Here is a 15,841-nt window from a genome sequence, read left to right as displayed (position 1 = left end):
CCAGCGAGACTGCGCATGTGCGCAGCCTACGCTAGCCGAGACCTAAAAAGACTTCCCTGGCTAACCATGGAGAATAAATCAGGGACGAGCTAGTGGATGATAACTTTTTACAGATATTGTAGCTAGACACACACGTAAAAAGGTTTCTGAGGAGTTTAAGTCATCCGCCTATTGATGTACTTCAGAAAATCATTAAGTACATTAGTTAAGCTGGCGGCTTGTTACACGCATACTGTGAACTAAATCGTCTTTACGCGGTCCTCAGGGTCAGACCCTGAGAGCAGAAGGTAAGGTTAGAAAAGAAATCTAGGGGAAGCAATGACAGGATTTGGGTCCCAAGATCGAAGTGAAGAGGTGACATTCTGAGAAATTGTGGCTAATCGAGACTGTCGGGCAGTTCTCCAGTGCCGTGTAACTTAAGAGCAGTTAGGCAACCCTTGTTACAACCCTTGTTACAAGAGTTACCTCTCCCCTTGGAAACATAAGTACTACATACTACTATAAAATTACCGATGTGTCAATTGCCTCCTTCTTAGACTTTGACTTTCAGGGGGTCATGAGATCAAACAGACAAAGATTACTCTTGGAGGGAGTTGTCGGACAGAATAACTAGTTCAGATAGCCCATGTATCACTTGCAATAAATATAATGTTTAAGCAGGGTTACTTTTGAAAAAAATAGATAAGACTTTCCTAGTGACGCTGGATGGTCGTTTTGTCTCATGATACTGCGCTGGACTCAGGGAAAATGGCTGGGGTGCTGGGGGAACACAACTTATTTTCTGGCTGCTTGTGATGATCAGAGTGGTTTGCTGGCCCGAGGTCAGCAGCTCAGGGCAGGTGCTGGGACACCACTTGAAGAGCCTCAAGGAGGTCATACATTCTAGTCTGAGGCCTGCAATGGTGGCCACTTACTGAAGAAAGCAAAATACTCCAAGTTCAGGGGATCTCAAGGGTGGCAGGCCACCACCATCGGGTGCTACACTGGTGTCACTCTTTGGTCTGCAACAGCATACTTCTTGAGCACTTCAACTGACATTCATCAGCTTCTTAAGATCAGGTTAAACAGCAGGTCAGAATGCCTCATAGCAGGATAGGCACAACTGGATCTCACTCTCCAGCAGTGCAAACTTCTTAAGCTCTCAAGGTAGCCTACTTCCTTCTATAGCGGTGCTTACCAGCAGCTATCTTCTCTTTAGTTCTAAGGGTACATTTCTTCCCCTCAAAGAGATACAACCAAGAATTCTGTCCATGGTTCTCTTGTTCCTTTATAGGGGCATGCCAAACATCTTCAATTAAAAGGTGAACACTGGATATGCTAAAGTAACAAGTTTATATCGCGCCCTGGGGCAGTTCGGCCAATCCAACTATCAAATCAAAAGTTAGACCAAACCACTAAGGTGAACCAATGAACACCCTCCTCCAAAATGAAATCACAAAACAGGCAGCTGTATTTGGCTTTAAAATGGATTCTAGTGAGAATGGGAATAAGAAGAGCAGCACAAGAGGGCAGGTAGGGAGAGGAAAATCTCGCACGAAAACCCTAAGGAGCACAATACAACCTTCGGAGCTACATACATGTGGGAGACTCCAATGTGTTCAACACCTCACATGTACCCATGCACACCTGAACACACTTCATATACAATCAGGGGAATGAGGTGGCCCAGTCATCACTTACTACATATATTTACCGTGGAGAACAGGAAGGCAGCCTGCAGGATGGGGTTCTAGTAACATGGTCTATACCCCAATACTTTAATCATCTCCTACCAACTATTAGTGTAAGGCCAAATAAACTCATTGTTTCATTCTGAAACACAGGATGAACAAATGAAATAAAAAACATTTGGACACATAACCCATTCTCAATTGATGCTCTTTTGTGAGTGCTCTATGAAGTTGAAGGATTCAATTTTCTAGCTTTGATATTGAGTTAGACGATTTTTAGAAGAGAAACGTGTTTGAGTTTCTTATCAGAGTATGGAGTGAAACTGGCTCAAAAATGATTTATTGCACTTTGTAAAACGTTTTACTGAGGTAAAGAGAAGTTTATTTTTATCATTAATCTACAACATGAATATAGTGGCTAGCTGATACCGTTAACATAAAAATCAATGACTTTATCTGCCATCACACCCAAAAAACGATATCAAAGGGATCAAAAAAGAGTCAAGGAGAGGAATATGGACATTTTGACTTTGTTAACTCCCTGGGTAGGTACAGCTTTGCATTTCGCACTCTAAAAACATAAATCAAACAGCATGAGGTCCTTTGCGTGCATACATTTTTACCTTTGGCTGAAAGAATTTTACGGTAGTGAGACACCATGTGGTCGCGAATCCGGAACTGGTCAGTCAAGCGGCCAGAAGAACCAGTGCAGAAAGCTAGAACAGCAAACACACTTCATTATAACAAACTTCAAGTTGAGAATGAAACAACCATCATAAAATTACACACAAGACAGTTCTACAATTACCAAATACAAAACAGTTTAATTTAATTGCATTTGCCATACTTATGCCTCTGTAGAACCCTCTCCTACGTTTCCAGTTTCTGCCATGCACAAATCTCCAGAATTACCCTTATCGAAACGCGTTGCCTAATTTACAGGGATTCCACTAACCTTTTTGCGACAAGCCTTCTTGGACATGGATGTCTCATTACTTTAATATCTATGAAGGTGGTGCCAAGTTGTGCAGCCTTAATAATTTCCAAATACATTTTAGAACTGAAGAGCAGCTGCCCAGATACCTATCTGAACTACCAACTAGAGTTCTTCTAGCATTGCGTGAAAATGTCTGGAAACTCCGCCCTGTTTGCCTATAGAAAGGCTTAAGGGAGAACATGGGCACAGATCTGATCAATTGAAGACTGACCTCTTACAGGGTAAGATTAAGATATCTAATGCCACCAAGAATATTAAAATATCCATCTCTAAGTCAGAGGATACATTTTGGCTACCAGCAATCGAACTCCAGCTCTAGGAACTTTCCAAAATTAAGCCTGGTGTGCCCGTCTAGAAAAACAAATAATCCAGTCGTTCTGAGGCTAGATAACGCTACCAAGAGTGACCACTCAGTTAAAAAAAACGGTTCTAGCTGAATTCAGTCGTGTGCACAAGCCTTGAAATTGAGAAATGATCTTCTGCATCACTCCAGAAAAACAACCAAAGGTTCCGAGTACTTATTGAGCGGGTTTTCGTGTTCCACACAGCAGGACATATTTGTACTTCTTTCTGGATGGACCAAAGGCTTACCCAAGGACATTTTTGTTGCTTTTAGTAAGGATGTGGTTAACGTGAACCAGCCATTGATGAGGCTAAAGATGTTGCAAGCAAAAACGGTTGAAAATACTGCAGGGTTTATTCAGCCATTAAGAGCACAGTATTTAATGGCCATATGTACTCCATTTCTACAAATGGAAAAGCATGGTTGTTACTCCGGACTGTTAAAACATGGAGCGAGACAATTTTGAATTAATGACTACTTTGTATTATTGACTAGCAGAACTTTTGAGCTGGCTTCTAGTAAATACTTATTAATGTCTTCATTTCTACAGTAAATAGATTATTTTGGTCATTAGAAGGCTTGTCTTGGCTTCACATGCATTAATTTATATTGTATGCAATTACTGTTGTATGTTTGTTTCTTTAAGAATTGCAGTACAATAGAGCCATATGTCCTAGCACAACATAACAACTGAAACGTGGTCTGCTCTAGCCCCAACATCCCAACCTCCAATGTAACGCACACAACTTTTGAAGGCCAGATCCCTACAGCATAGGGTCAAGAGGAACATTTGATGGCGCCTATGTGATCATGTCCAACACGCACTGCAATTTTATCCTTTTGTGAACACTAATCAGATAGGAAAACATTAACTGTAAAACATATCGATTTAAAATGTTTCAACCCAAGCAAAACACCACAACTGAAGCTACATTCTGAGTCTGGGAGTTTAATGCCTTGATGGATGGTGCAGCATTCTAAGGTACTCCACAAATTAGGACCTGTTGAGAAGAGGGCAAATAGACTCAGAAGTCTTCCTAACAGAAAGAGATTAACTTTGCAATTTGAAGATAAAATGGTTGGGCCACGTGCACTGCTGCAAAACGTATTAGCATGTAGACTTTGAGTCGCTTATAAAAATAGATACTGAACTCTGAACTGCAGCATAAGACTACAGATGTCACAAAGAATAAGTATGGTAACGAATTTTAGCCAATCGCCCATTGGCAACCCGTCTGCTACCCATCAGTTCCTCTGAAGTCTAGCCAGAGCTATAGGAATGCCTATTCAGCAGCATAAGCAACTTGAAGGAGTCAGGTTTGACCGCAGCCTCATTAAACAGGCTGAGCTAAGAGGAAGACCACAATCGTCAAAGACTGGCAGAGGGAAAGACATCTTAACGGAGTGTTGGCAAATAACCTGATCTGACCAGTAACACAACACACCTGGGTAACTACCACACAATCCTGAAACTGGCATCCAAAGTTACATCAAATCAACACCATTAAAGGTTCTGACTTACCATTGCTCTTGGTACTGAAATGTCCCTTGAATGGGCTCGCCAACCCACATCTAGGAATGGACGAGTGTTTGCTCACTTGACAAAAAAAATAGACAAAATATATATTATACATTTGGAACGATAAAAAGTGCATGTTAGTATGATAGACACACAGTTCAAACTTATATCATAGACTGTAATAACTGCACCATCTAACCCCAGTCAAAAACAAAAGGTCAACACCATTTAACCTATTAACAGGTATCTTAAAAAGCTGGTCGTCACACAGAGCCTATGAATACAACATATTCAGCACAACAATCCAAGAATTGAAACAGCAAAAAACGTGGGAAAAAGTGGGTATTCAATTAGCTCAAAAAATGTACAAGGGCCGTTGTTGCCATTATGGGGACCTAAGAAAACGCTAAGGGGCTCCCATAAGGTTTAACATCATCAGCCTTCCCTGCGAGGCCCATCTTAAATGTGTTAAGCTTTTATAAAGAAGGAGACAGAATGAAAAAATAAGGAGGGTGAGGGAGTGTTCGCTTGACTCACAGCATTTTCAGATTTGCAGTATGAAACTTGTGCTTTGATGGCCTCGAATTGATCAGTGAGTAGGCGGATGCAACAGTCCTGGAAGTGGAGCAGAGAAGAAAAGAGCCAGACAACGCATTCCCTGGACTGCTCCATTAAGCTGATGCATTTTGAGAGTCAGAGAGCCGTGTCATCGGACCATAGGAGGATTATGGGGAAGACAATGGTTTCCCCAGACCCATACAACCAGAAGCAGGAGCTCCAATGTTGGCTTTTACTGGGCCTGTTCTAGACACATAGGCGAGTTGCAATCACTAACGAGAAACACTACTTGGGACTCTGATCTCACTCTGGGGCATTAGGCCTAATCTCACCCTAATCATCCAAAAACCATCTTAATCCCTTGGGCATAGCTATGGTCACTCCCTTGTCACTTTTTGCCTCAGGAGACATGGCCTATTGCTAGAGATCCCCGAGGACATCTTGGGTGTGCAGGCACTGTGAGGCCTTGAAAGCTGTGCATGGTGCCAAGAAGTGCTTACACCCAGGACTTGAGCCTAAAGCTGTTCTCTTATTCAGGATTCCTGGAGCACTTTGGGAACTTGAACTGTTGTTGCAATTTCCTTCATATTCTCCCTTAAAAAAGGATGCAGCATGGAACAGCAAGTAGCACATGCTGTAGCGACTGGCTATCCGCTGCTGGGTGTTTGCTCATCCTGCTCACGCAATAGTCCTGATCTTCTGCCTCGTGGAAGGTTGGGTGTTTCAGGTCTCCAAATAAGCATGCTCAGAAGAGAGTCAGCTACTTTACCACTGCCTTAGTCCTGTTTAGAACGCCTGCACATCCTGCATACAGCTACCATACCTCAACACAACCAGTCATATTCAAAGATATGGCACTAACCAAAGCATCCCTTCTTGACAGCCTACAGCTTTTCAAAGCTGAATTGTGGTTTGAGATCAAGACAGACCTTGCCAAAGGCCTTGCAGAACTCAATGCTGTACTGGGAGCTAAGATTGGCACCATCACTTGAGGCTGGGTGGCAGGTGCCTGGAACAGCTACACATCTGCAGCACAATTGTGACCTGCTATACTCAGACCCAGACAGTTTGCTTCTACATGAGGGTATCAGTCTTGAGCACTGGCTCAAGCCCCTTGTTTTTACTGCCATCCTTTTTAATACCTATGGTTTGATTCACAGGGGTTCTAGGATTCGACTGTTAGGAGGGGAGTACACAAAGGTTGTCAGCATCATCAAGTTATCTTCTGTACTAGACTGCGTCACATGAAATGGATATAGGCAGACGAATGCTAGCTAGTCTGGGTGACTCATCTCATCATCATAGATGTCCTGCACCTTTTGACGGTTAAAATAGTATCACTCAATGTTGAAGGATTAACTTTCCTCAATATGAAGGTTAAACTCTGGCAACATTTTGGGGGTGGAGCGGCGACTTGATGTCATAGCTATAAAGGAATCACACCTTTGATAGCCACAAAAGCCACACCTTTAACATAAACACTGCTCCATAACTTGCTGCTTATCAGCTTGAACAAAGCACAAAGCTGTTGCCTTGTTTTTACACAGATTCCCGAATTTCATCCCTACTGCCAGTAGAAAAGATAAGAAGAGGAGGTACGGTAGAGATACTGGCCAGAAATGTGATAGGCGAGTTACTGTCTCTATGGTGTATATTTCCAATACTGGCCAAGAAAACATGATTTCTTCCTTCTTCAGCGCCATATTGGACTTTGTCGAGGGAACTATAGAGTACACAGGGGAATTTAACCTGGTGTGGAATGCTAAGAAAAACTGGTCAGGAACATCAGTGGTACACTCCATGCCTTCTTGAAAACCTGCAAAACCATACTTCATGATCTATGTTTGAGCAACCTATGGCATGGACACCACGCAAATCAGCGAGAATACTCATTTTTCTCTCACATCCAGCAGAGTTATTCACAAATGGATTATGCTTGGTAAACAATAATCCTTCAAAGTAATCTCGAATCAGGCACCAATTACACTTTCTTTGAAATGGGCCTTCAAACGCTGCCCTTGGGGAGGTGGATATTTACCCCTATTATTGCATCACAATTGATCTGGTTTTGAGGAGGATTGCAGACTAACATAAAGGAGTACACACAGAAGAGTACTTTAAAGTGAATAGTTCAAGGGAGTTTAACACATGACCACAAACGACAAAAATCCACAATGCTGTACTTAAGATTGACTTAAAGATAGTAGAAATTACTTAGTTCAAGTTGGTGATAAATGCGACACAGTTCTCACAAAAGTACCTGGATGCGTAACGCAAAACAAACAAAAGGCTCGCAGAGTGGGAGATGCGTCCGTTCCATACTCCGGGGGAGATAATGCGTCGCGCCTCAATGCTTGCGCAGAGTAGGGGATGCGTCGTGATCCTTTCTGGTTTGGGGGTGATGCGTAGGTTCTCGGCCTGCGGCCTGGTTGCAATGCGCAAGATGGTGCCGCGATGCGACAATCCAGGTGCGATGCGAGAAGATGGCACCCTTGATGTGACAATGCTAAGACGATGCGTACACGCCCTGGCAGCCTTGCGACGACGCTGTACCTTGGAGCCACGACAGGCCCTGCGACAAGCTTCTCCGGTGATGCGACGGCGACCCTCTTGATGGCGTCATGCTTCTCCGGTGATGCGACAGCAGACAGCTTCGACGAAGACATGCTTCCTGGGAGATGCGGCAGCAGCACGCTTCTCCGGCGATGCGACGACTACAGCTACAGCGACGACACGCTTCTTCTCGTTACATCGCGCTTCCAGCTCCCAGCGACATGCAGGTTTCTGCAGATTGAATTTCCTTGCTGGGAATTCTGAGGGGAGCTGGTGGTGAAGTCTTTTGTCCCTGAGACTTCAGCAGGAGGCACGCACAATTCAAGCCCTTGGAGAAATATTCTGTAAGATGATGAAAGTTCTTTGAAAGTTCCTTCTCCTTTCCTTGGCAATAAAGAAACCACTGCAGGCCAACCCAGCATACAGCACCCAGGCAGAGGGGCAGTCCAAACTCCTGCAGCTTCCATGGTTCTTCTCCTTGGCAAAAGGTTCGTCTTGTTCCCAGAAGTGATCCAAAGATCTAGGGTCTGGGTCCCAATATTGATACTACTTTTCTCTTTGTTCTCTGAAGGCAGAGGGGCCTTTGCCCAGTCCAAACCAGTTCTGGAGCACTTTGTTGACATAACCCCTTCTTTCGTTTCACAGTGCAGGGCAGAAACATCGGACGCCCCACAGGAGGTGGAGCCAGCATTGTGGATGGAAAGCACAGCCCTGGAGCACTTTGTTGACATGATTCCTCCTCTTCTTTCACAGTGCAGGGCAGAGACATCAGCCGCACCCCAGGGGGTGGAGCCAGCATTGTGGAGGGAAGGCCCAGCCCTATTCAGGTCCCAGGTGCAACTCCTCCCTCCCATCTACATGCAGATCTCCCTATTCACCACTGGGCTGACTCATTCTGTCTCCTGGAATCCCCCAGCCCTGTCACGCAAACTCCAGACAATGAATACACAACCTAGCAGAGGCAGGCTTGGATAGTTAGACAAGAAAATACCTACTTTCTAAAAGTCGTATTTTCAAACACAGAATGTTAAAACCAACTTCACTAAAAGATGTATTTTCTCATTCTGAGTTCAGGCAAACTAAATTGGAATTTCTACAGTGTTCCCTGAGTCAGTTAGGATTATAAGATGTAATAATCAAACTGCCCATTCTGGCCTATGGAGAACAGGTAGCCTTGCAATAGTGAAAAACGAAAATGCCTGTAATTCACTATTAGGGCATGCCACACACACCAGGGCATGTCCTACCTAATACTTACAATGCACCCTGCCCTTGTGCCTACAATAGGGGTGTCTGATATGAAGAAAAGGGAAGGTTTAGGGACTGGCAAGTGGGTGCACTGGCCAAGTCGACATACTTCACATAGGCTCTGCAATGGCAGGCCTGAGACACACTTTTCAAGCTGCTTCTGTGGATGGCACAACCAGTGCTGCAGGCCCACGAGCAGCATTTGATTTACAAGCCCTGGGCACACATGGTGCACTGAACTAGGGTCTGACAAGTAAATCAAATAGCCCAATCATGGAGTCACTAATCAATACATCAATTTAACATAGGGAGCACTTGCACTGTGGCACTGAATAGCAGTGGCCATAAGGGCACAAAGGTATCCCCCTAATACTTTAAGGCCCAAGAGGAGGGGTGAAAAAGAAACAATATATATCAAAAAACGTCTTATCTGGCCTGTCTAATTTACAAATCGGTAGTGACTCTGATAAAATATTTTCTCACAGCAATAGAATCTTACCACACAAATGACTTTTCTTTTTTATATTTGTTTATTTATTTAAAAAAAAATGTTATAGTTGTTTTTGTTTCCAAACATATTCAAGATTCAGTTGTATAAGCATCACACTTATGACAAAGTGAAATCATTATATTATTCAAGCAAAAAAAACGAAAAAACAATTCTCTCGGAAAGACAGACGAGCACGCGAGCAAAGCAACAGGGTTGAATACAGAAACCCCTACTATGGATGAAGTTCCCAAATCCTGACATCATAGCTCTTTTATCGAGTGGCAAAATTCAGCACAACAGGAGACTTCCCCTTCCAAACTTTCCACCATACTATAGACAAGCTCAGATACACGTTCTCTCAGATTGGACTCTATGGGCAACGGACAAACTGGTCACACATGGATTGAGTGGTAGTGATCAGAACTCCACAAGTCCTGATATGGAAGTCTAAGCAGGATAGACCCACAAATGCCTACCTTAGCACTCCTACAAACAACATGCATGTTGTTTGTGACATGCTAACAAAAATTTTCTGGTCTGACTTCAAGCCCCTTACCACACACCCCAACGCTCTTTTACCAAGTCTTTTCATCTGTGTTAATGCCTGGCCCGTATGAAAAGTGGTGGTCAGGAGATTGTCCACAATACTGGCCATGCTTCATAATAGTGAGATACTACCTTTGATGCCACTAGGTGTATCTTTATGGTCAATTGCTCAGAAGGGCTCCATTATGCCCAACCGAGACACTGGGATTTGATCATCATTGTTAAGGTGCCACTTACTCAGGATCTGACTCATCTTGAAAATATGTGAAATTGGCTAGTAGTTCAAAAGGCATTATCTTAGCCATGTACACGCTTTTATTGGAAAATGCATCTCCAGTGCATAATCCTCACAAGCGAAAATGGGCTACAGCTCTGGTAGGTGAGTTGGAAAAGGCCCGATGGATGTGTCTTTGGCAGGACTCAGTGCAAAGTTCTTGAACTCTCTTGGGAAGAGAGGCTCATTACAAAGGGATATTTGACCATTACCTCTCCCAAGCTAAACAACACAGATTGTACTCATCTATGAGGGCACTCTGTTGGAGGAATGTGGTCTTTTGGGAGATGTCAAGCATGTCTGTTTGGGATTGTCCCCATATCCAACCTTTCTGGACAGAAAACCTGGCAGCTGTGAAAACAGTGTTGGGATACTCCATCCCTTTGATGTACCGTTCCTTCTTTTGGGCTTCCGCTTCCCTTCCACAAAGGACCAGACAGTACTGATTACATACTCATGCAGAGCTGCCTGTAGGCTGCAAATGTTACCCTGGCACTGGAGAGTGATGGCAATTAGGCTCGCTAGTAAAACTGGTATAGGGATTAATGGAACATAGTGCCTCGCCCTTACTGTCCGACTGACAGGTTATTTCGTCATCTTCTGTGTTCGAGCCCTGAATTTGGTTACCTATTTATATCCTAACAAGGAAAGGTGATTCATGACAACATAACTGATAATGAGGCTATGTGCACTCCAGTCACTGCTCCTGGTCCACTCCCCTGCACTTCGTTATCAGAGTAGATCTCCTCCATTTCAACTGAGACCCTTACATGATGGCTGGGTTGGTTTTGGGAGGAATAACTGGAAATGTCGCATTACACAGTGAGGCAGAACATTAGAGCAATGGCAATGCCACTTTCAGGCTTCGTCCATGCATGCGGTAGACTTGAAGGACACTCCTCAAAGGTCTAGAAAGCATTATTATGTCTTCACAGGTCTGATTAGGTGAAACTCCTAATTGCTGGGCTCGCCCTTCAGCTGAAAAAGCATCTGACATTTAGGGCCTCCTTCAGAGAAGGGGAGCAACGGAACAGCTGCCCAAAAAAATGACAGATGTCTCTTCCCCCTCCTTGCGATTCCCTACTCTCTTTTAGAGTGCGGGGATCACTATTTCCCTGCTGCGGAGCCAGAAGGAAATTGGTGAAAACCCTTGCTGTTGGAGGCAGGGATCCGTGATGATTGTGGAAGAGGGTTTGTCCTTTTTTGGCATAAGCAACAGTACTAAATAGCACCAGACATATACCCATGCTACACCACTGTAGAAACACCATCACCAATTCTTCACGACGGGACTGAAACAAGATCTGAGAAGTGTACTGATCTTTTGAACTCCAACAGTACTGTCCTTAACACAAAAACAAGGATCCATAAGCAACTTGAACACCTGTTTACCCTGGCTCCTCTCAAAGCTAACAGAGCCACCAGATCGGAAGAGCTCAGTTTCACCAAACATCACTGCAAGCAATTTGAACGCAGAGGGAGACGAAGTCAGAATGACACCGACATGAGCACCTACAAATCCACCCTCAAATACTAGCATTAACAAATCAGAGTGACTAAATGTTCTGTGTTCACCAACAACATCGAAAAAACAACCAACAGCAACAAGGAAATCTTTGCCACCGAGAAAGACTTCACCTATCCAGCAGCAAGCTCCACCAGTGTAACCCCTCTCAGAACCTCTGCACCCAGCTGTCCCTATTCTTCAGCAACAAGATCACCAACAACTATGAAAACATCAAGCCCTAACTGGACCTTACTACTTTTGCTGCCCTCCTACCTATCTCTACCAACACCGAAAAGACCACCCTGACCACCTCGCCCACCACCACCACTCCAGAAACTGCAACAGCAATGCAGTCCAGACAATACAAAGCACCATCAGACCCCTACTCTCATCGCGTCTTCAGCAAATTACTTGACCCCATCAGCACAGCTCTCACCCTGATCTTGAATGACTCAATTACAGCCACCCATCTGGATACCTGGAAACACACAACAGCACTTCTCCCCTTCAAGAAACCCTCAGCAGACCTGAAGACACTACCAAAATTACCAGCCTATCTCCCTGCTGCCCTGCCAGAATAAAGTAATGGAAAGATGATAAACACCCAACAACCCACCTCACTGACAACACCTCTTCGACGCCACTCAATCTGGATTCAGATCCAACCACAGTACAGAGACAGCCCTCATTGTCACCACAGATGACATCTGGATGATCATGGACAGAGGTGACTACGTGGCCCTCATCCTACTGGATCTTTGTGCAGCCATCAACACTGTCTCCCATCCCATTCTTATTCAACAACTGCACAAATCGGCATCCAAGGTCCTGTAGCACTTCACTGGATTTATATCTTCCTGATCGCCGCACCCTGACAGTAAGCCTGGCCCCCTTCACCCCAGATGCCATCAACTTCATCTGTGGAGTTAGATAAGGATCTTCATTCAGCCAGTGACATAACGAAACTTGATGGGGGCCCCCCTGCAAGATACATTGAGGGCCCCCCACTCCAAATTGAATATGAACCTCTCAGGCCAGAATACTGTGCTGAGGGGACCCTCTGCAACTCGCCTCCCCGCACCGCACCCCAGGGGATGCGAGGGCCTGTGTTACGCCACTGCATTCAACCCCACTCTATTAAACACCTACATGACCCCACTTGCTAGCTTAATCTGTGCCCATGGAATCAACATCATATCCTAGCTCATACTCTCCCTCTCCAAAAAAAAGTGCCAAACAACCAGACCAATTTCTTTGTCCGCATGACCAAAGTCGCCAGATGCATGAACACCAACTGCCTCAAGTTCAACAGAGACAAGATCGAAATAGTCATCTTCGGCAAAGACACCTCACTCTGGGATTCCACCTGTGGCCTGTCAAACTCAGACCCATACTTCTCCTGGCAACCCATGCAAGGAACCTCGGAATAGCAATCAACAACCAACTCACCACGACTGGCCAAGTAAACACAGTCTCTGTGTTGTGCTTCCAAAACACTCGCACAAGAGTCATCCAAGCCCTACTCACCAGCAAGGTGGACTACAGCAACACACTCCATGCTGGAATCAACACTCAACTGACCAGAAGTCTTCAGACCATAAAAAAAACTCAGTGGCCAGGCTCACCATCAACACCCCACCCACACTCACATCACCCCCCACCTCAAAGAGCTCAACTGGCTCCATATCCACAAAAAGCACTCTTCAAACACCTCACGTACACCTGCAAAGCATTACATAACAGTAACCTCTCACGTCTCAACAACTGCATAAACTTCCACAAAACTACCCGACACCCCTGCTCAGCCAGGCTCCTACTGTAACCCACCCTTCCGAAAACCCAGAACCAGACCCAGTGGTTGTGCCTTCTCCCACCTAGCTCCTAAACTTTGGAACGACCTGCCCCAGCACATCAGAGCCTATCCCTCAGTTCTTGAAAACTGCAAGAAGCTAAATAGCTAGCCCATCACCTAATCCTGACCCTGGCTCGACCAATACTACTCCTTTTTCAGCACCTGGATACCATCCCAGGTGAGGTGTGCGCTATACAAATACACATTACAGACACCGAGACTCTTTACATATACGTTGCTCCAATCCCCTATGGTGGTGTAAACACCTACGATACTTTATGCTGACTGACAAAGTTGATGTTGTAGGATATAAAGTGAGGGAAGGAGACAGGGATCTCTTACTTGTGATGCAAGTACTGCTTTGGTACTCTAAACAATCTAAATGGTTTGACGTCAACACGGACGCTTGCTCATTGGTTTGTTTCTTTCTATGTGGGAACGTGATAAAAATGATTTGTTCAAAAAAGTACACAAAGTGTCACTAGAAATTCGACTTCTGCCGTAAATATCGGATTTTACAGATTATTTAAAATATTTTATTTCAACTAACATTATGGTCTCGTGAAGCACTTCGACAGCAAAGTCTGACCATACCCAATATGAAAGCAAGCCACTGATCTCAGATTACAACTTCCATTACCGGTTAAGAAAGTGCGACGCTTGGACACCCATGGAAAGACATCAATCATTTCCTGTGAGGGCACCTTCTCATTGCTGAAGGATTGCACACGGGCATTAAGGAAAGCTTGTACGCGGGAGATGTGAAAAGAATAACAGGCGATGGGATGAATTCGATGCAAAAGAAATCACGATAAACATGCGGGCACAAACCATCTAAGAAGCAAAGTCACTCACAAATCGTATTAAAAATAAATGACTTTATAATATTCACTACTTCTATATTTGTACCAATGCATACAGCAAATGTTAGACTAATTCAATTGTAGTTTTAATGTAAAGTTTTAACTCTGCTTGTTTGTATTCTATATGTCTGTTTGTTACTGTTTTTATTAACTGTACAATATACATTGACTATCTTGAGCAATTAAATAAGGCATTGATAAATTATTGATTGCCAAAGTGGTAAATGACTACTACAAGAGGATGGATGCACAAAGGTCACACCACAATCAGAATAAAAAATAAGATTAAATACATTGCACAAGTCTGCCTATTGTATGTGTTTCATGAAAATCAACAGTCGCGCATAATAAAAACCTTACAAAAAATAGGCATTGTGGCCTGATATTAAGTATATGACAATTTAACTGATGAGGCTACATCAGACTATCGCTAAAAACAGAAAAATCAAAGATGGCAGGACACCTTGAACGCTGCCTAATCTTCAGATGCACAAAAACTCAGAGGCGGACATTACAGATCAACTGCAGTCGTCACCCAGTGGTATGGTATGGGAGCGCTACAGGATGGTAATAGACACGTCAAGGTCACACGAGGTCACGACACCAAGGAAGCTGCATCAGCTCTTGGCACACGTGCACATGTAGGCCTTGGGGACGCTGTGCAACCATCAGCTCTCTTTTTAATGGCCCAAAGGGGCAGTGATATATGGATCATTTAGCAGACAGGGAATCAATGGCAATTCATTGAGACTTCCGGATGAGGACCTCAGCTGTTGGGTCAGCCAGAGTTCAGATGGCACTGTGCCTTCCTCTCGTCTGACCTTCAACAATGACAAATGGTCAGGGTTGACGGACATCGATATATCTCTGGCTTTAGCCTCTATCCTTGCACAACCAAAGAAGAGAGCAGGATGAAAGGCAAGCGCGGTGGGCAGAAAACTCTGACTGACGGCAAGGATGGGGAAAGTAATGTCAGCAGAAAAGCAGGGTTTCCATAAGCATATCGAGGGCACAAAATATTGAGGTCTTAATATCAAATATTGTGAAGCTAAATACATGTTTACTATGCTTAACTTCACATATATTTACCTTTACGATATACATATCTTCAAGGTATGCAGATGGGAGTTAAGAATAGTAAATCTAGACTTACATGCCGCTACCCTAAGATATATATATATATATATCTTTATTTAAATAAACCGTCTTCCCTGCTTTCCATTCTTGGATTCCTGGCATTCTTTGTGGCTATTTCATTTTGCTGGGCGTGAGGCTTCTGAGGTCTTGACCTGTTTGGTTCCGCCATTATTGGACGGGACTAGGACTGCTTATATATATATATATATATATATATATATATATATATATAGAGGGGATAACTAACAAGACATCAGTATTTCTATGACATAGTGGAACTGCTG

General features: G+C 44.0%; 1 protein-coding gene across 2 annotated transcripts in view; it reads right to left on the bottom strand.

The window, feature by feature from the left end:
- Positions 1–15,841, bottom strand: part of SPATA7 (spermatogenesis associated 7) — a 504,965-nt gene that overhangs the window by 386,347 nt on the left and 102,777 nt on the right. For both annotated transcript variants that reach the window (XM_078660014.1, XM_078660015.1), the window contains 2 exons: positions 4,533–4,607; positions 2,294–2,386 (listed from right to left, as the gene is read on the bottom strand). In XM_078660014.1, coding sequence (XP_078516140.1) covers positions 2,294–2,386; positions 4,533–4,607 — 168 coding nt within the window. The remainder of the gene's footprint in view (positions 1–2,293; positions 2,387–4,532; positions 4,608–15,841) is intronic.

Source organism: Lissotriton helveticus, chromosome 9, assembly GCF_964261635.1.
Source record: "Lissotriton helveticus chromosome 9, aLisHel1.1, whole genome shotgun sequence".
Lineage (NCBI taxonomy): Eukaryota > Metazoa > Chordata > Amphibia > Caudata > Salamandridae > Lissotriton > Lissotriton helveticus.
The sequence above is the reverse complement of the archived record's forward strand: the minus strand, read 5'-3'. Positions and strand labels throughout refer to the sequence as shown.